The sequence below is a fragment of the Fonsecaea monophora genome (genome assembly GCF_001642475.1).
Source record: "Fonsecaea monophora strain CBS 269.37 chromosome Unknown Scaff25, whole genome shotgun sequence".
NCBI lineage: Eukaryota > Fungi > Ascomycota > Eurotiomycetes > Chaetothyriales > Herpotrichiellaceae > Fonsecaea > Fonsecaea monophora.
This window is the reverse complement of record NW_019173956.1, coordinates 277,526-301,139: the sequence shown is the minus strand read 5'-3', so window position 1 is coordinate 301,139 and position 23,614 is coordinate 277,526. Positions and strand designations below refer to the sequence as shown.

General features: G+C 52.0%; 4 protein-coding genes across 4 annotated transcripts; 1 reads left to right on the top strand and 3 right to left on the bottom strand.

Moving 5' to 3' along the window:
* Positions 1–679: 679 nt before the first annotated feature.
* Positions 680–2,055, top strand: AYO21_04505 (hypothetical protein; the record flags this gene model as incomplete). Its single annotated transcript, XM_022654478.1, has 2 exons — positions 680–920; positions 986–2,055. The coding sequence occupies 2 exons, from the start codon at positions 680–682 to the stop codon at positions 2,053–2,055; spliced, it is 1,311 nt and encodes a 436-aa protein (XP_022513294.1).
* A 1,323-nt stretch (positions 2,056–3,378) lies between these two features.
* Positions 3,379–4,553, bottom strand: AYO21_04504 (hypothetical protein; the record flags this gene model as incomplete). Its single annotated transcript, XM_022654477.1, has 2 exons — positions 3,379–4,281; positions 4,341–4,553. The coding sequence occupies 2 exons, from the start codon at positions 4,551–4,553 to the stop codon at positions 3,379–3,381; spliced, it is 1,116 nt and encodes a 371-aa protein (XP_022513293.1).
* A 6,847-nt stretch (positions 4,554–11,400) lies between these two features.
* AYO21_04503 (hypothetical protein) lies at positions 11,401–12,929 on the bottom strand (the record flags this gene model as incomplete). Its single annotated transcript, XM_022654476.1, has 2 exons — positions 11,401–12,771; positions 12,897–12,929. The coding sequence occupies 2 exons, from the start codon at positions 12,927–12,929 to the stop codon at positions 11,401–11,403; spliced, it is 1,404 nt and encodes a 467-aa protein (XP_022513292.1).
* A 460-nt stretch (positions 12,930–13,389) lies between these two features.
* Positions 13,390–22,991, bottom strand: AYO21_04502 (hypothetical protein; the record flags this gene model as incomplete). Its single annotated transcript, XM_022654475.1, has 2 exons — positions 13,390–13,430; positions 13,487–22,991. 2 exons carry the CDS (start codon positions 22,989–22,991, stop codon positions 13,390–13,392), a joined length of 9,546 nt encoding a protein of 3,181 aa, XP_022513291.1.
* Between the last annotated feature and the right edge of the window lie 623 nt (positions 22,992–23,614).

Sequence of the window (23,614 nt, the reverse complement as noted above, 5' to 3'; positions counted from 1 at the left end):
CGTCCAATCAGGTATTGATCTGTCCCTACTGTCCTACTGAACACCAGCGGTATGACTGTAGACTCCCAGCTTCAGTGTACAAGCTCGGTTGTTGAGATGCGGCGGCGCAGTGCATGTCCATGTCCTAGACCTTTTGACCACCGCAAGCCCCAAAGCATCTCTGTTTCCGTCGTCATGCGCTTGCGGATATCCTAAGATAAAGAGATGTTTGTTACACCCTCCCAGCATAAGGAAGGATCGGAGCGCCTCTCAACACTGGTGAGGTTTTCCCCTTAAGGGGATATTTACTCATTTTATGCCTCAGGGTCTCGAGGCGAGCGACAGGGGAGAAATGTCGGTGGTCAATGGTAGAAACGGCCATCGGAACGCAATCAATGACACCTGTGGGTGACTTAGAAAGCTATGGTCGAGAAGCGCGCCCAAGGAGGTTCCGGATGCGTCCTCGTTGCGCAAAAAGGACTGGAGAAGAACAAAGCCCGGGACGTCAAAGTCTGGCCGCTAGGACGGTGTCCGCATCCACTACAACCTCGAAGCCTTCACGCAAGCGGAAAAGGAAAAGGAAAAGGGCAATAGCAAATGAGGAAGTCTTGGTTCATTACCTGGCTTCATCGCTCAACGTCATTTCGATTTCCTGGACGAAAGCAGAGAGAAATCCTGCCTTGTCTGTCCGTTTGCGGCCATGGTCGTGCGAGTTGGGTATTCAATCAAGAATTCCGAAACCTGTTTTCTCTTCTTCCGCTCTACCACTTCTCCATCACCTCCGTTCCACCGAAACTACATCGTGAAGCTTGTCGAAGACAGCCCAGTGGACCCCAACATCATGGATGAGGAACTGACCCATAACGAGGACTTGGAATTGACAGATGAGTTACGAGAAGAGTTTGAGATATGCGCTCGAATTAATTTTTGGGATCACAGGGGTAAGATCTCCGAGAATTCTGCGCAGTTCATTGACCCCAATGAGTCTCACTGACATCAACATTAGCCTGCGATCTCGAGAAGGCCAGGGCCGGTTGGACGCCAGCAAAGAACCACCTCTACGCCGCGTTCTACTACGGTGAGAACGAACCAGGCCGCCGGCGAGACCTCAGTCTATGGTGGGAGGGTCGGAGAGGAGTTTCTATGGTGACCCCGGCCAAGTTTTGCGAAATGATCGGCGGCCTTGATCTCTTGGACCATCCAGAGCTAAAATCCTACCAGGCCAAGATGGGTAAAAAGGATACGGTAGATGTAATCCCATTCCCGCTTTTCAAGCATGGAGGAAAGTATCTTTATTTCGAAAGGGACACAATGGTTGAGCTTCCACAATTGTACCACCGCCGATACCGGGAATGGGGTCTGCAAGACGTGTTGGAGGACCGAGAATCGTATGAAGTGAGCTGGTGCAAGTTTGAACCCCCAATTATTACCCCTCAACATCTCCGGAGTCCAGGTGATATGGAACACAGCTCGACCTTACATTACGCTTTATACATTGGCAAGGTTAGGTACAGTGCATCATACACCGCCGACAATCTACGGGAGTTGGAACCTGCCCCTTTCCAAGTCTTCCTCCATCCCGTCGACAAGAGTCTTTGGATAGTTTTCGATACTTATCCTATGCATGGTTTTGATCGGTTCCCAGAGGAAGAAGAGTGGACCGACACCGATGAAGAGGAATTCAACGTCGGTGAGGGGAATCGCGTAACGGTACGCGTATACCGCCACTCGATTTGGGACGCGCTCGAATCTGCACCTCCTGTCGTTGCTTGGCGCATACCATTTTCTGACATGGAGCGTATCGCACAGCGGCGCACATATGTTCGTGGTCTCGTTAGCACGGTCATATACGACGATAACGCACCCGTGCCGCAAGTGGTCGTGGACGGGTATGATCCTACCTGGAACAGCTCCGTTGGCCCGCGGCCACTGATATATGCGCCGGTGAAAGAGTGCTGGACGAAGTACAGGGAGGAAATTTTAAAGCCAGCGGCGGCCTTAGCTGCTCGTGGTGGATCCAACGCTACGGCCGAGTTCCAACAAGACCCTGGACCAAACGATCCGTCAGCCGACTAGATCTGGAAGATTCGTCCACACCTACTGGGGTTGGTCAAACTTCAATGGAAGCCAACAGTCTTGATGTGGGGATGGGGTCAATATCTTTGTGCAGCAAGTCTGTTTTGGTGTTTTTTTGCTGCTGGAGGGGGGAGGCCGAAGAGTCTGTCAGGTGTATTGGTCAAGTGTTACCTGGGTCTTTTGTGTTTTGCTCCTTTTGCCTTCCCACATTTCCCACGACGCGGAAAGAATATGGGGGTAAAGGTGGTGCCTCAAAGCCGGGTTGTGTTTGTCGCTATCTTAGATCTAGTCCATGATTGCATTTTACTTTCCCCCGAGAAATCAAGTTGCAAAACTCTCCCTGTAGTATGCAAACATTGAGCAAGTCACTGTAACAGGCACTCGCTGCTCGACATGATTACCGCGGAGATAGAGCACCATGCAAAGTAGTGACGTGCACGTATTGATTCACAGGCTGAGCGATCTGGAAATCCCTCTTTGTGGGGATTGAGGGCGATTTGGCGGTTCTTGAGAGTAAGAAGTACTGAGATGTCTTACTCTCTTCCGCTTCTTGTGCTCCCAGCTCAATCCTTGTCTCTATTTCATACTTCTCCAGTCGTTCCACCGGTGATCTCATCCTGCCACCGCCTCCGATACTCTGCCTTGAGATGGACCTGACGCAAACATGTTCGTTTGTCGCTCCCGAGGGGCGAACTACGCAAATAAAACGCCAAAGAGTATTAGGGGAGAGATTGAGCAAAGGTAACTGCTAAGGAAATGCATAGTTTCTATCTTGATGTATACTCTGAGCCCCTGCACTCGTGACGAGGTAGATTTTCCAAGCCTGCAACCTTGTCCACCCCTAAATATTGTCACAGTATCTAACAAAATCTCTCTGGTACATCTTTCCAGGAAGCCACCATCTCTTTCCGATCCCACAATGGACATTCACACCTCGTCAATGCTAGCCCTCTGCTGCAAGTAAATCGAATCAAGTCTTCACCGCGCGACAAGTCCACGTCCAGCTGTCTCAGGAAAAGCGTTGAGTGGCACTGTTCCCGAAAGCATGGCTTTTTGTCGAGTAAAGCGAGAAAGGGTCACCTTGATCTAGAACGTGCCTGTCAGAACCCCATCTGCCTCGTCAGCGTTGCGGACGTTTTCGGTGATCATGATCAGGCCGTTGCCGAAGGCCAACCACTCCATGCTGGTGTGAATTTGCGGCTTAGGTGGAGGCAAGTGAAACATCGACGTCAATACTTTCGCCCAGGTACATCCTTCGAGCACTTCTCTAGCGTCTCTGCCCTGCAGAGCCACGAAGGAACAAGCCATGTTCATCCGATCCAATCATGTGTCCGTCATTGTTGTTGGCGAGCTAGTTCGTCCCTCTGTGTTGTTGAGTGAAGGAGTGATTCCAGAGGTTCGTCCATGTTCGTCAGACTTTTGGCGACGACGTTCGATCTGCATATGGACGTCGTCTTCGGCGCAGTTCAAGTTGGGGCTGAAAAAAGTGTTTCGACTTGCCTGTGTCCGCTCACCCCAATTGAACAAGTGATAGCATTTGAGACACGGAGAACACGGACTGAACGTAATTTTCGAGGCATCAAGCCGAACACGATATGCTACTCCCGGCTCATTTCCGTGGTCGAATGGTGTAAATCCGCTGTTTTTGACTCGGTCATCATATCGTGCAAGTCTACCTGGGGGTTGTTGCTTTGCAGACCTCTCAGGGTTGTGAACGATATTTTTGCTGTCCTGCCAAATGGCGCCCAGTGTATTCGTTTTGTCGTCCAACTCGCTGTCTAGACCCCCAACAAGACGGTCAAGACGCATTTTGCCGAAGGCGTTGCTGACAGACTCAAACGGGGACCATCGCATCTTGCATTCCCCCCACACCATTCCTTCCTCGGCAGCACATACGAAAATGGTGGCAGGAAGGCCTGTGCCTGGGTTGAACTTGACTTTCCGCCGTTCGGGTAATTCTAGCTTCAGCTTCTCGAGCACTTCAGCTTGGAAGTCACCTAAACGAGTTGTACTAAGAGTTGAACATAGTTGCTGGCTGTGGTAGTGCAAGTCGATGAGTAGCCATAGGGCCGAGACAGTTGCGATTTCCCATTCCGTTTTCTCTAAGTTCAGATTTGGTTGGGCCCTGAGGATTGTCGTCTTCAATCCCTCCAAGTCTTTGCCGATTGTTTTCAGATGGGATTTGTCCGCTTCTGTTTTGGGGAAAGTCTTATGTTCTTCGAACTCCTTTTTCCAAAGTGATATACCGGCATAAAAAGGCCGAGATGGTTCCAGATGTGATCAACCGTCTTGGGTCTGGTCTTGAGAGACTCCTTTAACTTGTCGGCTGTACCTTTGCCGATAGCGTGCATGGTGGAGATCATGGTATCAATACTAACAAGGAAAATGGGAAGCTTTTCTTGTCCGTCTTTTGTCGCTTGTTGACCTTCTCTGAGGGGCATGTTGTTCTGTAGACTCCATAGGTCGTGGACGTTGAATATCTGAGTGGTATATTCCATTGAGGTCGATTCGAAACAACGCTTGTGTAGCAAGGGGATATTGTGGATTGGGAGATCAAACAGATACACTGCCAAAAGGAAAGAGAGCCAGCTCAATAGAGATTGTGGAACGATGAGTGTGAAGGACATGCTTCATAGTGCCATGCCTGGGTTCCTTATATGTGCCACCTATATCAACAGCAGTATACAAACCTCGTCGCTGCCCGGAGCAATGTTCTCACCGTTTGTTCAGGTCTCTTTGTGCCATCAGACCTGTCTCAAACACACAAGTGCCTTCTAACAGTCTGACACAAGACACACTTCTGGCCCACACTGGAGAGGCGTACAATGAAACACCCAATCGGGGCAGTGCTGTGGTTCCAGTCGTGGCCTGTATTTCGTCGTGTGTGAACGGCGAGTCCCAATGGCCCCGGGAGATCTGGTCTGTGGATGTGATGTGCGGCGGAGTGCAGAGCATACTCCGGGTCAAACACTTCATTTTGCCTGGCTTTGGAAGCAACGAGGGCAGTGGAAGCGGAGGAAATGTACATCTCTTTCTTACCTTGCACCTTGCATGTATTCGCGGTGCGTCCTCAGCTCCCATAGGGTGGTTGAGACAACTGTTGAGGAGGAGACCGGACGGCCCATTGCTTGCATACCTGGCTCAGAGAGGCAGCTGAAAGGTCGTTCAGTCACAAACTGGGACTCAGTTTGTTTCTTTGTTGATGTCTCTAAATGAGTAGAAATAGGCCAGGTTATCGTCCGGGCTTATCACACCCCAGAAAAGGCCCCTTTCGACTTGTCTCACGTGCATCGCTTGGTAGCGGCGCCCGAATCAAAACCAAAAAGAAACAAAAGATTAGACGGAGAAACCATGGAAAACCAAAAAAAAAGCTCACTCTTTGTGCGGCGATCTCCTGTTATGCCCAGGCCTTCACAGTACGCACATGGTGTCTTGCGCTTTTTATTTCGCCCCTGCAAATCCATTGTCTTTGTGTCTTCAAATGGGTCTTTGTTGACTCATTCACCCCTTTTCAGGGCTTGGACTCTTTATTTTATTACTTTGCCCTATCGAATACGTCTCACCCTTGGTGAAATTGGAGTGGAAGAGGGGTAGGGCGTGTCTTACCGTCTGGGAATGCAAACAGATGGTGATAGACGGTGCGTGTGCGGGAATAGTCAGCCCTCCGGAATTAATGGCTCTGTCTCTGTTTTTCGGTCTTTTGGGAGATTGAGTGCTGAGAGCGAAGCAAAGGCGAAGATGGAACAATGAAACGGACCCACAATGGGCTATATCTGTGTAACAAGAAGAGAGAGGGGGGGAGAGGTGCGCTTGGAGCCGTGGAAGTGGGTGGGCAGTCCATGCCAACGGGGAAGGTAGCGCCGAGTGGGTCATGTGACCACAACTTCGAGAGAGCGAAAACAGGGAGAAAGGTGACGAGATAAGTGTGTGTCGGAGTGACAGAATAACTTGATTTTAGGTGTCGCCGAGAACGGTGGACGAAGAGCAAAGCTGTGAGGCTATATGGTGGAAAGGGACGGGGAAGGGTGGACACAAGCCCCATCTCCCTTTTTTTTAAGTCCTCCAGTGGCGACAGATCATAGGCCCGATTAGCTGTGGCCGCTATAGATCCAACTAGCTAAGTCCACGCTATACTTGCGATTGGCGGTCACCTCCAATACGCCCGATTGGCTGCTAGAGAACAGTGTTCCTGCATCCCCTGCCGACCTCCTTGCCTTCCCCAGATATATTGCAACCAATCAAAGCCTAACAAGGCTATTTACAGACAGTCAAGAACTACGAGTTGGACGCAGATGAAAAGACCGCCTCCACCGCCACCACCACCATCACTTTTTCGTCACTTACCCTTTCCATCTTCTCTCCCTCTTCAAGTCTTCTACGGTGGAACCAGATTCAGAGCTTGTTGCGGTCAGACACAGAGAGAGTGAGCGTGCCAGTGGATTGTAGGCAAAAAGGTGGGTGGTCGAGGGGAAAGGAAGCCCAGTTTAAGCCACGGCAGCCAATCACCGATTGGGCCAAAGCTGCCGCCGCTTTGCACTTACCTACTTCAAGGGTATCTACCGAGTATGGCGTGCATAACCTACAGGGTCATTGTCTGGTGCAAACAAAAGCGGCGGCGCTAAATCTCCACATTGAGACTGGTGGGCTTAGACTGCCTTCGTCCTCAACAACTTGAACCGCCGCATATGAGGACCGTGATGCATTGACAAAACCCTGGTTGCTTTCGCAAACTCCCACTATCACTGATAGTCACGCCTGTTCTGTCTCATTTTCCACCCAACAGCTCAATAACTTGACGGATCCAGAAACGGCTTTCCTCGTTCTTTGAGATCCTGTCGAGTGAAATCTTCGCGACAACCAGTCACGTCTGCCACATTCCAAATAAACACTCGTCTCGGTGAGCGCCCTAGCGGGTCCAGATGACAGATCTGCGCAAGCTGCTCCTCGTCTGATGCCTCAAATAGGCACAACGTCTCTACCGGCGGACAATGGTTGTAAAATCCCCAACGCCCGGCCCTGTCTCTCTCATCTACGGTCACCAGATCCCTGGAGCTATGATAGACACGCTACCACCTTCCCTATACTTCGTCTCGGCCACTCTCCGCCACAATTTGATGTGGAATACCACGGCATCGTTGAGACCACACCTCGATCATCAGCTACTCTCCAACACAAACCTCACGGGATTGGCCCCCAGACAACCGAGACGGAGTGAGAAAACGAAGACAGGCGGAAACTCTGAAAAATAACCCTGAATTGCGCCAAGCTGAAATCCTGCCTGACAAGAAGTCAAAAATTCGTTCGCAAGTGTGTGGAGGATCGCGATATCGGCACCGGCCCGAGAGCGTTCGAGTCAAGGGAAAGCAAGATGGGAGAGGAAGATATGGAACAGAAGAGCGGACACCGAAACATTATGCGACGAGGAAGCCGGGTGTGACGTGTGAGGATCACAGGTCTCGAGTTCGACGAGAGCCCCTTCAGAATCCGGGGCCTTCCGATCTGTCTTCGGCGAAATTGGTTTCTGGAGACTATTTGAGAGCGCTGCAAAGCCTGGCATCCAGGTTCATGTGACCTCGTGCAGTGACGAAGCCTTCCACATAGCACGGGTGAATACGACCTTCTCTGGCAGCCAATCTTCCTTTTATCCATCGTCAAGGCCTTATCACTACGTAGCCCGGTGTGGTCAGACTCTTTATCCCAGGATACAAGACTTCGAGAGACCCTCATCCTGTGGAAGGAAGTTTTGAGTTGACCACGCCAGTACCCCTTACATCCCTTGGACGAATCTTGTACATCGTGGCGCGGAGAGAGCGAGGGGTCCCTATCTTGGGCCTAAAATATGACGTCGATGCATACAGCTGCGTTCAAGTTTTGCTTCTTTTGAGCCTCACCGCCTTTCTGGCTCAGCGTGCGACCCGATCGACAAAGTCACTATATCATTCGTTCGACCTATCTTCTCTACCTCTCGCTGTGTTGTCAGGCGACCTACTGTCCATCCGCGGCCGAGTGCGATCGACTACTCCAGGATTATCTTCACACAAACTCATCCTTCCTCGACCGCGGTCACAAACTTGAGTCTATTGAACGAACTTCGTCGATCTTCGTGGGTATCTCTAAGGAGCTAGAGTCTATTTGACCATGCCACCAGACTCCCAGGTTGAAGATGGAGGAAGTTTGCGAACATTACCCGCTGAAACCGACTCCGTCAAAGACACCTTGGGGATCCACGTGGAATGGGGGCGAACCGACGCTAGTTCCTGGCGAGCACAACGATTGCCTCACGGACGAGATGCGGGAAGCCAGACCGAATCCCTTCCAAAAGCTAACGCCAAATCTCTCATGCCCCTTCAGCTTACAGGAGAACCGGTCATATGCCTATCTGCCTTCCAAGCACCTCATGCGGGATAGTTCATCTTTGTGCTGGTACCTTGGGATCGCCAAGCCCGAGCCATGCCAAACAGTCAATTTCTGTCTATTTCCCCTGACCGGGCACTTCGACGATTGCGCACTGGAATACCCAACCCATCCCGGCTGAAGATCTCTGTCCATGTATGCATGATACTGAACAACGCCGAACGAAGTGCATCAGTTGTGGAGCAAAAGAAGGGCGTGGTCAATACTGAGCCGATCACTTGACATGGCGCCGTCGACCTGTGAACGGAGGGGGCTGCCGTCTGAACATCGAACGAGTGAGTCATTGACCGTCCTGCGATCAGGTTGAAAGAGCACCCATCACTAGCGCATGCTTCCTGTTCCCATGTTGCACAGTACTGGGCGGCGCTCAGTAAGGATAAAGCAAAGTGGCGAGAATGTTTGGGTGCTGCATTGGAATTCTCCGCCAATATACGCCAAGACACGGATAAACTACGGCCCGCCATCTACGGTCGCCAGACTTTCCCCATTCATCATCAGAGAGGAGAAGTACCAAGATGCCAAAACACACCATATACGTGTAAGTCTTACCCAGCCATCGCCACAACAGCCCTTCGGGGAGGAAGTCCCAAGCTTGTAGTGACTCTAGCGCGCATTAACTTCCCCTCTGTCATTCACTACAGCTATCGACACGTGTACGAACCTCTGCAGAAACAAAAAAGTCTTACTGGCAGGTGACCCTCGTCCGGCTGACGTGCGACTACGCCCATTTTGAAGCGGCCAAAGATAATACCGTGAGGCTGTTCTTTCGACACATACACAGATTTCGACCAGAGAAGCGCCAGAGAGCGATTCAACCACCCACGTCGGCCGAGAAACCTCGACCAAAGAGACTTTACAGAGACGCTCCATCCGGAACTTCTTCCTTCCCTGCACGACAAAAGTTGGAAGGGTCGCGATCTTTGATGAGGTCATGTACTACCCGCTATCAACGACACATTTACTCTGTTGCAGCTGTGTGTGTATATACTACCTCCGACTCGTTTGATGACTGGCTCAAGTGGCACTACGAAGTTGGTACACCATCTACCCCTCATCTAGTAAGAATTTGTGACGTCTAGGATCCTTGGGTCGGCATCGAGTGGCTAATCAGGCGCTGACTGAGGTCCTCTGCGGGATGCATCCAAAAAAGGTGGGTTTGGGATTCTAAATATGTTTCGATGACGGGGTAGCGAACCTCACTGAAGCCACTGACATTGATCACTCACGCAACGCGTATCACGTTGGCCCTTGATTGCTCCCGATTTGTGCGGTATCTAAGATCTACTTTGAAAGAGGCCCGCGGGAAATGGTCCGCATACGTTCCTCGGTACTAATCGCATCGACTCTACCGGAACATATATCGCCGCCATCGAATCTTGTGCGTCCAGCGTTCTCGTTCTCGCTCTCGCCGCCGATTCGCGAATGCTTCGATCCTCCGTCTGCCCGAGTACTTCGCCATCGACTGCGTAATAGCGCATCTACTTCATTTGGGCGCAGCTGCATTGACAATTACTCTGGAAGCGTCTTTGTCCAAAGAGGACAAGTCAGCCGCCCCGGGCTTGAGGTGGGGGATTGGACGAGCCCGCGCTTCTTGACTATTGCAACGCCGCGTGAAACCTGGGGGAGGGCAAGGGGGCGACATTCGGAATGGATCGACAGATAGATGGGTCGAGGTGCCTAACAGACAGGCAGACAGACAGACAGACCCGGTGGGGTCTGCGATCACCGCACTGCAAATGCCCTTAGCACGGAGCTCATCGCAGCAAATGGTTAGAGGAGTTAGCCCTTGTCCATTGTTGACGGCGGAGTCATGCGCGCCACTGAGATAGCCAATGCCCACCCCACCCCCCCCAAACATCTATCGACCCTTGACTATTTTCCCCTTGTGATACTCGAGAGGGGGGATGGAATGGACATGTGAAGAAAGGTCTCGGACACGGAGAACCAGGTACCAAGGAGAGAGGTAGGTGAGTGGGGAGAATGGATCAGGGGTGCAATGTCAGGGCAGGGGGACGGGACTTGATGGCAGGACCAGTCCGTTCGATCGAGATATACCTACAGTCCTACATGCCTACCCAGGTACAGGAGCAAAGTAGCTGGCCGGCAAATCACCTGAGGCTGCGCGGGGCGCGTGCGATAATACTCTGTAAATCTGCAATGATGATTGGCGGGTGGATTTCGGCCGCAGAAAAATCATCTCGACACTGCGACTATTATGTTTTCCCCCCTCGAAACGGAGGACTGATCTTGACAGTCCACACTGCTCGGGCACTCGGGATGGCAAACTACTTATGTACCTCGTAACTGTGTAGGTAAACCAGGTTCCTAAGGGTACACTGACTTTAGCCTGGCACATTGTCATACAGCCAGACTGCCAGCGAGACTGCCAACGAGCAAAATCCCGACCGAGCGCTTTTGCTTTGTCTGACAGTTTCTCAGCCCCAAGTCCAGCAGCACCTAACAAACTCCGTTCTCAGCGAACCCCTGTCTGCCTATCTGTCTGTCTGTTCGTCTGGATGTGTCTGTTCGGTCATTTCGTTTCTTTGTTCGCCATATCCCCCCCGTCTCAGAGTGACAAAATATCCACCCCAAATCCAACGAGACACACAACACCGACGCATGTCTTTTTTAGTTAGGGTCCCGGGGTGCCCCAAAACCTCCCCCCCAACAAAGCTCTTGGCGTCTTGCACGTCACCCACCACCACCAACGTCCAACCTGATGCATGCTCAATAAAACCACTGAAACCCTGAACACCAACAACACCAAACACCGAGACCAGGATGGGACTGATCTGACAGCGGAACAGGATCAACTTCCCCAGTGACTTTTGGACTTTTGGACTTTGGGTTTTCATCCGTCCCCCCTTAGACAATCATTCATTGTCCAAAAAAAAAAAAAACCCTCCATGGGAGAATCCGTCAAAGTCTCAGTCAGTCCATGCGCAACATGACATCTCGCTCCTTGTCCAGCTCGTCCGCGTCGTGTGCTGCATTGGCGAGGTAATAGTCTGTGCCGGTTTCCGTCCCCGTCCCTGGGTCTGTGCCTGTGGCGGGCCCTGCACCGAATCCAGCATCGTCAAAGCCAGTCCAAGGATCCGCGCCAGGACCTGCGCCGAATCCAGCCGCGAAGTCGGTGTCGAACGCATATTCGGTCCCCAGTCCTGTCTGCTGTGCTGGACCGTGACCGTGACCGTGGCCATTATCGTTATCACCGAAATATCCACCGCCAATGAATCCATACTGCACCGGCCCACCTATGGCGCCCATGTTGTCCACGTCGCCCATGTCGTCGGGATAATGCTCCGTCGTGGTGGTGGTGGTGGTGGCGGTCGTCATCGTCGTCGCGGCACTCCTCGCCTGCTCCCTCCAAAACTCCATCTCCAAGACCAACGCCCTCTCACGTCTCGCCCACTCCATCCCGCACGCCCAGTACGTCTGCCTCTCCTCCTCGGTCTGCGCCAGTCTCTGCTCCAACACCTCGACCTCGTGGCGCAGGTCGCTGTTCTCCCTCGCCGACTGCACCAGGTCGGCGCGCAAGTCGTGCAGCTGTTCGGCCGAGATGAGCGTGAGTTTGCCTGGTTGCTGCTCCGCGCCACTTTGTTGTCGTTGTTGTTGTTGTTGTTGTCGTGGTCCCTTGGTCACGTTTCCAGAGTTTCCCTTTGTCTTTCTGCCGTCCGCATCATCGCTTCGCGCGCCTCCAACTGGGTTGTTTGGAACCCCGACAACATTGCCGGTATCATCACTGGTGGTAGTGGTTGTGGTGGTTTTCACTTTCTTGTTACCATGATTACCAACATAGTCACTGCGAACGGGTGTGTCGTGTCGAGTCTTCTGAGTCTGAGTCCCCGCGAACAAAGGCGCTGGTGTACGCGCAGGTTCAGGTGCTGCCGGCATATGTGCTGGTGCACGAGCAGTTGCAGGTGAAGACATCGACATTGCTGGTGCTGCTGCCCCAGCCACAAAGGCCGGCGCCGGCGCAGAAGAAACGGGAGAAGGTTGCGACGGCGCGATCGAGGCAGCCGACTGACGCTGCTCATGCTGCTGGTTTCGCGTCTGCTGCTGCTGCTGCTGTTGTTGCCGTTGGATTCTGCGCTTGCGCGCCCCGGCCTTCTTCTGCGGAAGATTCGACATGACCAGCGGCACGCCAAACTTGTCGCGCGCGACGGGAGTCAGCCCAGTGAGTCGTCGCCGGGGAGGCTCCACGCCCATGACCGCCTCGTGCAGGGCCAGTCCACGGCGGAGACGCTCGGCGCGCGGAGTCTGATCGAGCGGCTCTCCAACGGGCATCTGTGGTCGCTGAGCCTATACATGTCATTCATTGTCAGCCCTGAGTCCGCCCCGTTCATAGTCACGACTCCAACATGGTTCTTTGTGCGCGCGCAGACTGTCGCGAAGGGGACGCAGAGGCCATGGATCAAACAACTCACCTTGTCCTGATTGCTACCGCCGGGTTCTGCCATTTTCGCGGTGTTTCAAAAGACGATGACGAAGTTTTGGGGATGGGGCAACAAAGGTGAGAGTGAAAAAGAAAAGGGAAGGCAACTGTTTTTGCTTGAGAAAAGTGACTTGATCGCGGTACCGGCAGCGACGCGTGACAGCGAGCCCTGATGTCCCAACACAGGGTGCGGTAGCGGTAGCGTGATGCCAGTGACACTCCTTCACTTCTTGTCATTCCTTTCGGACTTGATTCACATTCATTACCTATCTTACATCTGAACGCGATACAAAGGGTGTCCTATTTCTCATACAAGTCAAAAGCATGTGTTCCAACAAGGCTTCATATGGATATCTGTTACCCAGGGAGGATTGTACAAGGAATGCGCGCAATAGCATAAAACTGGCCGCCCAAAAGATGCACAAGTCTGGCTCACATCGCAGTCGTAAGAGATGGTCATTGTTGATGTCGTTGCGGCGCGTCTCTCATCCTTTGGCGTTATATTTGTCGTTGAACGCGTTCACAGCTAGCACCACCGTTGTTAGCATCTCTTGATCCTTTCCAGTGTCAAGGACGACTTACCAATAGCAATTTGTTTGTATAGCCAATTCCTGCTGCCCTCATCCGCCACAGGGATGAAAGGCCCATTGGCTCCTCCTTTCAATCCGATACTCATCCCCGTCCGTTCCTTACTGATGGTTTGCACGTCCGTCAGTTTAATATCCCACTCCATACGCAACTTCTTGGTCCGAATCATCAAGATGCGATCATAGGTGATCATCACCATCATGTCGCCACCCTCGAGCTCCAAGTGGGCAATGTATTCTTCGTTGAAATACCGACCATCGTCGCAGGTCTTTAGCCAGAACTGACCCAGGGCTTCACGTTGGGAATATGGCCGCACAATCCCATCCATGCCGATAAACCGCGTCAGACGAACACGGTCCAGGCCCTCGGAATCGAAAACCGTCGTCGTATTGCGGACTCCTTCGGCCACGTTCGAGGCGAGATCGAAGGCACCAATGGCGGGCTTGGTGGCCAGACCCAGGAACCCCTTCCCAACGCCTTTGACAAAGCCTAGAGCACCCTCCTTTTCTGCTCCCTCCAACGGATGTCGGGCCAGGCCTCCGATACCACTTGCCATGCTTGCGGCAAAAGCGTTGCCTCCAGCAGTGACACCGTACAGGGCATGTTTGGGTCGATTCCGGCTCTTTGACATTCGCCTCTGGTCTTGGAACTCCTTGTCCATGGTGGCAGCTGCCAGACCTTTGGAAATGGAACCGCTGAACTTGGCCATGCTGTCGCTGAAGCCAAAGACCGACTTCTTCACAAAACTGCTGGCTCCTTTGGCGATGCCAATCCCGAGCTCCTGCGGCCTGTCGGTCATCACCAGACCTTGGTACGGCTCGTAGAAGATGTCGGCGACACCAGAACTGATGTTGTTGAACAGCCCCACGGGGTTGCCGAGGAAGTCGGCCGATCCGAGAATAATGTGGACTTGACGGAGCACTTCCTGCGTGTAGTGGTTTTGAATGTTGGCCATCAGCGCTGGGACAGATATCCTTGCATTTTCGAGCATCAAAGCGTTCAGCCGAATGGGTGCGTCGTTGACGTTTCCTATCGACATGGTCATGACATTGACGAAAAACATCAGCGGACTGTTGACAAATGTATCCTCAGCATTGATGCGCTCTGTTCGGACAAAGGAGAGATCGAGCTGGATGGGTTGCAGGTGCAGCAGCTCGAAATAGACATCTTGACCCTGTTCTTCTCGTGTGGGTTCAGGCACGTCCAGGCTCTCGTCGCACAGTTTTCCTTCTTTTTCCTCTGACCATGACGCACCGGGTACTTTCATAAAGTCGAGCATTGCAAAGATAAAGTCCTCATCAAGCTCAACCGTGATCTGTTGCAGAAGCAGTGTGGCATATTTGATATAGAGCACACCGTATGAATCATCCTTGACCCTTGTGACCATCGTGTGGAAAATGGGATGCGCCTCCATCTCTTTGCCGGTTTTGGGCACCACACTCGGGTACAGTAAGATTGGGAAGATGCCGCCATAGAGTTGGTTGTCGATCTGTATCCATTTCACGGTGAAATTCAATGTTTGGTAGAGCTTCGAATCTCCATACTTGAGCTCCATCTCCCGGAAGGTGATGTACATGAGTTCCTTCAACTTGCTGTTGACGAGCGAGATCCCGATCCCAGCCAGTCGTAGCTCGGCCTTGAAGTTGACCTCCGATTCGATTTGTTTGACTTCGAATCCTTGATTGAGGCTTGTCTGCGACGCGCTCGTCATACCTGTCTTCTGCCGGTACAGCGACCTGGACGGTTTGTAGTTCGACAACACCAGTGTCTGTGTCGGTCCGTCGGCAACGATGTTGACGTCGATCACCTTCATAACTCCACCACGGTCATCCGGTGGCAGCTTGATTGGGATCAAGTTGCCGATTTCCGCCAATTTGACGTACCTCTCCCGTCCCCTAGCGGTAAGGACGAGCTCCTTGTTCTTGGAAGCGGGATAATCCCAGGCGTACGGCATGATGCTTCGCGGAGGGAGCCGGTAGCGAATGGGCTTCCAGCCACTTCCTTTGTCTTCTTCCTCGTCCTCACCCAGGTTGGGGTTGGCCTGGAAGAACAAGAATTCCGTGTCACTCTCGTTTCTCATGGAGAAGGGCCAGTGCTTTGTCTCAATGCTGAAGTGCAAGAACAAGGTAGCATCCTCGAGAATGATCTCGACGCGGACAAGCCGCTGTCTCTGGCCATGTTTGGCGAGTTTGACATGGGTCATGCCGACATTGGCCATGTTGAACGGGGATGACCACTGGTTGTTGACTCCTGGGAAGCACAGACAAAGCTGTTTCTCGGGCGACTGCCGCATGAAGTACATGGGTAAGAGATCATTGTTCTTCATTTTCCAGACCTCGGACGATCCAGGTTCTCGCAGTTCAATGTCTTCCCCAATCTTATTTTTCAGCACGAAGCGTGGTGCCATGGTTACAACTTTCGTCAAGCTGTACTTGCCTTCACCTTCTGCCACGGACACTCCGACATGCATCTCAGACTTTCCAGAGGCAGCGGGCAAGACGACCTCGTACGAACTTCCAATTGCGTCGAAACTCTGTGGCTTGCTCCACATGGAATCGCCGATCTTGAGAAGAGAACGATTCTTGCGGTCATCGGTGCCGTACGAATACAACATTGGCAGAGCTGTTCCTTCTCCAGAGCTTGTCCGCGCTCCCTGAGGCGACGAAGCCTTCGAGGAAGACCCAAAGAATGCTTTGCTCTGAACGCTCATCTCAAGCCCAGTCTTGTTCAAAAGGACGTACGGACTGTAAACCGATACTCTGAAGGCTCCTCCGCTGTCTTTGATGTTGGTGTAGTGAAGCTTCAATCGCAATTGAGCCCCTTTCTCGTCCTTCAGCTGCAGCACTTTCTCTCGACGGAACCCCTCTTGGGTGTCGCTATTGATGATTGCAAAGTCACTCTGTTTGAAGGGTGCATCCTCCACCTGAACGCTCAGTAAGAGAAGGTGAGATAGCTCCACGACATGCACTGGGCTCACGCCACCTTTACGTAGAAAGTTCGTCCAGTCCTTTTTCGTATTCTTGTCATAGATGCGGTACTTGAAATCGTATGGTAGCAGGTTCTGTATCTCGACCGGCGCCGAGACTTGAATTCTCATGTGAGGATAGACTTTTGTGATTGGGTCTTTGTCGTCGTACGATGCATGCATCTGGAAAAAGAAAGGTGGTGACTCGTCTCGGCCTTCCGACTCGCAAGTGAGGGCCCTGGTCTGCCTTTTCAGAAGGTCTTTCCAGAACAGCCGTTCATTAGACCAGCCATAACCAAATCCCTGGTCCGGGCGTATGACCAATGAATGGACAAATGCTGCTCCAACAGGGGCAGGTTTGCCTTCTCCGGGAGGGATTTTCTCTATTTTGAGCAGATGGCCTTCGTCTGGGCTGTAGACGCCAACCTCGATGGGTATCTGAGTCTTGTTTTCCACGAGGAGAGGCGAGCGGAAAGTGATGTATTTGACATTGTCAGAACCCAGTCGAACCTCGACGAGCATCCGGTGCTGGACACCATCCTTCCTGGGCTTGAGGTTATACAGGGTTTCTCCTTCACGGATAACAGGAATCCGGACGACGCTGTCGAACCCGCTGCCCTCGAGCCGGACGCCCACCAAGCCAGCATTACCCTCAGGCGAGAGACTCTCACGCATCGAGGTTGCGTCTTCGAAACGCCATGCATATTCTTCGCCATCGGAGAGTTTGGCTGCAGCCGCACTGTCGCTCTTCTCGTCCGCCCAGACACTCAGATCGAACCCAGTATAATTGCGGATTCGATACGGCGCGTCGGCCACCCGCGGCTTCGACAGAATGTCTTCGTCTGTTGAGAGAAAGTTGAAGGATTTGGATGCAAGTGCGATCGTGGCGGACGTCATCGTCAATTCCATATTCTTGTGCGAATAGAGCTCCATGGATAACACTTCGGGGTGGAGTTGTTTGGACATGTGAAATCCTAGTGTCCAAGGCTCGATCAATGGCTCCCACGCCGACTTTGAGAAGTTGTATACATTGATGAAAGTATCGATCTTGGTGTCAGCTGTCAAGGAACTGGACCAGTCACGAACATCCACATCAAACTTCTTCACACTCCAATCCAACAAGGGAAGTTCGTGCATGTCTCCAATCAATATAATCCGCATGCCTTCGATCTGCGCAATCATCTCTTCCCGACTCAAGACTACTGACTTCGAAGACTGGGGTTGTGATCCCGGTTTGGCCGACTTTGAGATCGACTTTGACCTCCTGGACCTCTGTGCTGCGGTTGACTGCCCTGCTATCGACTTGCGCCTCGTTGAAGGGGCTTTGGAGGATGCTTTGACATCTTTAAGTTTCTTCGGCTCTGTATCTTCTTGCATCTTCATTTGTGGTGTTGTAGACGAAGCCTTGCTGACAATCTGCATCGCCAGTAGAATGTCACGAAGGGATAGACGGAGAACCAGGGGCTCTACATCAATGTGAATCGTCGTCAACGAGGAGTCGTTCCCTTGGCTTCGGCTATCCATAGACATCTGGATGCTGAAGTCGTCTAAAATCCGAAGTCGGCTCGTTTCGAAGCGATCCATCCTGCATAGAAACATACCCACCTTACTGACCTGCAGCGTCAGCGCGTTTTGCTTTGACACGAGTACTTCCTTGGTACCAAGCACGATGGCCTCAGTATTGGATATGGTGGGGTTCGCGATGAGGATAACCTGCGCGTCCACGACGTTGAGTCGGAATGACACCGTCATCGCTGGCTGGCCGGATGATACGGGTTCTTGGATGCCATTTTCTATTTGGCCTCGCCCTTCTTCGAGGCTTGCGTCGCTGCTTTCAGTCAAATCGTCCACTTCAGCAATCGGCGACGGCTCGTCGGACTGTAGCGCCGTGTTTGCAAATGCCTGAAGCGCAAAGACGTAGTCCAAAGCGACAATAATCCGGGGACTATCAATGGTAAGCATGACGATCATGTGGCGTTCTTCTCCACCCGTAATCGATAGACTCGCCATGAACTGTTGCTGCACATCGTTGTTGATCAAAGACATTATCTTCCGGAACTTATTTGTTTCTTTCGTGCGACTGTCGCGAACGGTGAACGAGTGGACCACGAGCTCTGCCTCCATAGCACCGTCGCTAACCATCCTTAATTTGATATTTGTCTCATTTATGGAAAATTTTGACAGGCTGGCTGCTTCGAGGTTTTCAATCGGCTCGTCTTCATCCGCCAGGATCAGTTCCAAGGCGATCATTGGGGCCTTGAATACGAAGTTCAATTTGGTCCACGTTTCATCGCCATTTCCGAGTTCAGGACCCTGATATGACGGCTTGGTAAGAGACTCGGAAGTGGTCGTCTCGGGCTGGACATCCTTTGCGCTTTCTGTCGTGGCAGAGGGCAGTTCCTCGGCAATATCCTCCTCGCTTTCATCGTCGGTTGTAAACGCTGCCGGAATCGTTTTGGATAGTTCCAGCAAGAACTTGAGTTGGGTGTGAGAAACTCTCAGGTTGATCGGTGACATGGACCCATCAATTTCGAGATCCGGTCTCTCGATGCCTGCCTGGTGTTCAAGGTAACGGATTTTGAAGTCAAGATCGACCTTGTCAATCATTTCCAGCTCCTGGGACCTGCCGTCGCTGTAGTGGAATTCGCTGGTCAGGCGGATGTGTCTGATGCCGGCCGCGAGCTTGTTGACGAGAGGGCCACCCCTTTGGCCGTGGACACCGACAAATCTGTTATTTGCATATATTTCGCCGAGATAGGCCGTGAGGAGATCACGAGGTCGGTCATCCACCATGGCCCGGGGGAAAACGACGATTGGTGTTTTGATAATGACGTCAAAGTGCATCTTCTGTGCGCTTTCCTGTACCTGCGTGGCTTGGTTTGCTGCCGCCTGTCTGGCTGCGTTGAAGATGGCTTGCATCTTCCCAAACTTGACCCCGAACTCCATGATCTTCCGGAAAGGCTCCTCGAGAAAGTTCACTTTGATCGAACCTGACCGAAGATAGATTCCCGAATCATACCCTGGGTAGTCCTTGCGGGCAGAGCTGAAGGTCTGGTATTTGAAATCCGCTAGATCGTCTCCTTCAATGGCGATCAGCCGGCGCAACGGTGATTCTTCGGGCGCACCCTGGTTGATATCATCCACTAACGATAGGCTCCCGAGTCTTGCCTTGACCTGCATTGTGCCTTCGTCGAGGAAGATTCCAACGTCACCAGAGTTCAGGGACAATGTGGCAAGCCGGACGCCGTCGTTGTTCAGAATGAGCGCAATGCTGGTTAACTGGGCCTTGATTCTGATCTTGTCTGCTTGAGGCTTTGCTTGTTGAGAATCATCGACTCTCTCTTCCAGTTGGTCTGCATCTTCTTGTATCGTTTGTTGGTCCCTGGGACTCGCGAACGTGGTAAGGACAAAATCCAGCAGAGTCAGGAGCGTCCGTCTTGTGACAATGACATTGATGGTAGATACAGCCACGTCGAGGTTGGTAGCGATACCTTCGTAGGTAGATTGCAATTCGGGTGAATCCGGATTGACCTTGACAAACTTGAGGTCAAGCAAGTCCTTTCCCTCCTCTGCATTGAAACCCTTGGAAGATATTATCTGCTTGAACTCGGGTAGTGGCTCCTCTTCGATGTGGTCATCAACGCTCAACGAACGCAGCAACACCTCAGCCACCATATCGTACGGGCGAAGATAGAAGTCAAAATAGAAGTGCTCCGCCACGAGTTCTACCAACAACTGGTCTGGTTTCTTGCCATCTGGATCTGCTTTGTACAATGAAGCCTGCAATCTTTCGACCGTGAAGTTGATTTCAAAATTGCGTTGATGTATGTTGGCAGGTGTTTCGGGTTTGGTCGGAGGTGGCTTATCCGCGGGAGCATCTTCTGAATCAGAATCGTGTTCAATGATCGGCATATCCTTTGCTTCGAGCAGTTGCACGGATTTCCTCTTCGATGCTTTATCTTCGAGACTTTTCTGCGGTTGTAACTCGACGGCGTTGCCGTTTGCCCCCGTGCTCGGAGTATCGAATTTTGGAACCGCAACCTCAATCAGCCTCATCAGGTTTTTGTATTTCTTGTCTGATATGGAGGCATGGAGAACGGGCATCGTGCCAGAAATGCGGACCTTTGTTATATCTGGGGCTTTCGGTATGATTGAGTTCTCCAGGAGAAAGGCCATGTTTATGCGATCAATGATGTGCATGTTTTGCGAGTCGTCTTCTGCTTCCAGCTGCGCTCTCGTCTCCTCGATGCCAGGGCCGATTAAAACCTGTGTCGATTCGAGCTTCAAGTGGAATTTGTCGTACATCAGGCCTTCAAGCTGTCTGTAGTCCTCTTCGGTATACTTCTGCTTTTGCTTTGCGTGGATGTCCCGCATTGACTCCTTGTCAACGAGTTCGCTGTTGAGGCTGACATGGCCAGCATCGAGGATCATGCAGAGGGTGCTCTTTTCCGTGATACTCTCGGGAATGATGAGTATAGGGGCGTGGATGTCCAGATTTGCATTGATTGTCTTGTGCTCTTCCAAGGCAAATTCAAGGCCTGCGCGCGTCTGTTGGCGAATTTCTTCCACTGTTGCACCTGCAGTCTCGAGTAAGGCGCCGATGGATTCCATCTGGCGTTCTGGAGGTTTAAAAAACTTGACGATCTCCACCACGAACTTGGGATTGTGGATGAACTCGAGACTCTTGAGTTTCAGATCGACTTTTGTGTCAGCACTTTCATCGAGGGGGTTATTTTCGAACACCAGGTGGAACAAGCTGTCTTCTTCCTGGTCCTCTTTCTCTGCGGCTGCATCCTTGGCCTCCGCCTCGTCGTCCAAACTTTCAGCGTCATCTTGATTGACCTCGTCTTTAGGCTGAATATCGACCCCTTTGACCTTGACAATCTGTGGGAACAATGTTCCTTCCGTCGTGCCGTCGTACACGCGAAAGCCTCCCAGTGCCAACTCAGCTAGGAAAGAGTCAGGTCGTTGAAGGGCCTTCGCCTTAAAATTGTCAAACACCAATTTCAGGACCTCGGTCTCTTGCCCATGAGGGTCTCGTTTCAAGGTGAAGCTGCCAGTTCTGAGACTTGATTCGACTTGGAGCTTGACGCTTTCCCGGGGGAGGTCAACACTCTCGGCGATTGCTTTCTTCTCGTCCCAGTCAATGGCGTTGTAGAGCTCTTTGCGCTGTTCTTCCGTCATGCCAGAGTCTTCATCACCATCTGGGGTCTGTTCGGCTTTTGCGCCCCAGATCCAAGACGACCAAGTTTGCTTTTGGGCTGGCTTCTTGACGCCGACATTCTCCTTTCGTAGCTGGGTACGAGCAAGCGACCGCCAGAATCGTAGATCCTCGTAGCTCAGATCGTGCTCGAGTTGGGTCAATTCATTTGTTTCTTGCTCGGTGAGCTTTATTTCCTTCTTCTTTTTCTTGAAAAGGTCAATGTATTTTAGTCGGGTGTCTCTGCGTTCCTTGAAATACTCCCAGGTCCACTTCCTGTTTCGCTCGTGAATCTTCGTCAGAACCGCATTGCCGGCGAATTTGAGCCAGGCTCGAGGATTCTCCTTTGGGCTCTCCTTTGGCGCGTCTTTCTTGTACTCGTGATGGCGAACAAAGTAGTGCATTAGGTCCACAAGCATCAGCGCGTCGCGATATTGTTCATCGTCAATGATGAATCCGAGCTCCTGGAAAAGCAGACGCGCTTTGGTCTTTGGTCTGTCTGTCCTGCCCGTCTTGTCCATCTCAATCCCTGCCCGACCGCTGACAGGTTTGAGCAAATATTGTGAGTGGCCCGTATCTTCTATTTCCTCCCTGAACCGGCGTATCAGCTCATCCTTGTCAATGTCTTGAGCTTCGGCGCCAACATCACCACCCTTGCCGGTTCCAAACAGATCCGCGTCACTGTTCCAATAGAGAGCCAGCGAGTTCAAAACGGCCAATTTATGAGTGGTCCCAGAGGTTGATTGGATGAATGTAGGCTGCCAGTCAGCATCAGTTGAGACGGCGCTCATTTCCTTTAGTGTGAAGCCCACGGCGAACGGGTGGCCAGGCGTTGCGATAGAGTCTTCGTATCGGATGTGGACATTTTTTATGCTGACTTGGAGGTTATCGACGATGGCCGTGACAAAACTCTGCGTGAAGCTCTGGCTCTTTTGTTGTTCCTCCGGACTCATGGCCTCGGTGTTGCGCTCCTTGAGAAGCTCGGCACTCTCCAATTTTTCCAGCTTTACAGCTACCGCCCGCCTATCCTCCTCGTCGGGGTCGTAGTCATCTTCCTCCTTGGGCGCTGCGAGCAGAAAGACGTCTTCAATGTTGACTTTGACGGGCTTTCCTCTTAGATTGGACCACGGTATTGACAGGGTTAATTCACCCAAGTGGCCTTCTACCACATTGATTGGCAGATGCAGTTGGTCAAGAGCCTCCCTTCGCAGTGCAAGGTTGCGCAGCTTGACGTCGCCCGACCAGATGCCCACATTGAGTTGCTTGGGATCGAAGTTCTTGACGTACATGCCCAAGAACCGATTGAGCAGATTGGCAACGAGACTTTCCAACATCTTTGCGCGACTTGGCCGTTACCCAGGCCGGGATTAACAAAGAGCCTTATCTGTACGAAATGGACATATGGTGAGGATGCAAACCTGTGCCGGAGATGATGCAAAAACGGCCAAGAAGAAACAGGACAACAGAACTCAAGGCTTCTCCAGTGCCGTGGACAATCACGAAGTTGAAAATGTGGCACAGCCACCAGACTGTGGCGGGGCAAATCAGGTTGTATCAGACGGCGAACTGAAAAGTCCAATCTTAGCACCCAAACAACAAGTACGACGCCAGACTGTAGGACAAAAGCAAAATGATGCAAAGGAGGGACTGGAATTCTCCCCTTGTGGCTTTTCTTCAGCTTCAGGAAGAAGTTGAGATGCGGGAAACTTGAATGATGAATTCGATTCAATTGCTTGCGCCTGGCGATTCATTACGTCAGAGGGTGCAACAAGCGCCGCCGCCGCGCAGCAAGCGCCACCACCACACCGCAGTCAGGAGAAACGCGACGACGGTGACAAGCATTGATGATACCTATCCCGCGAGCGTGATGCCTATGCGCCGTGTACCTCGGAATTCGCACCTACTTCACCACTGCAATCACTGGTACGGCTCCGCTGTCGGCGAGGTTGCTACTATC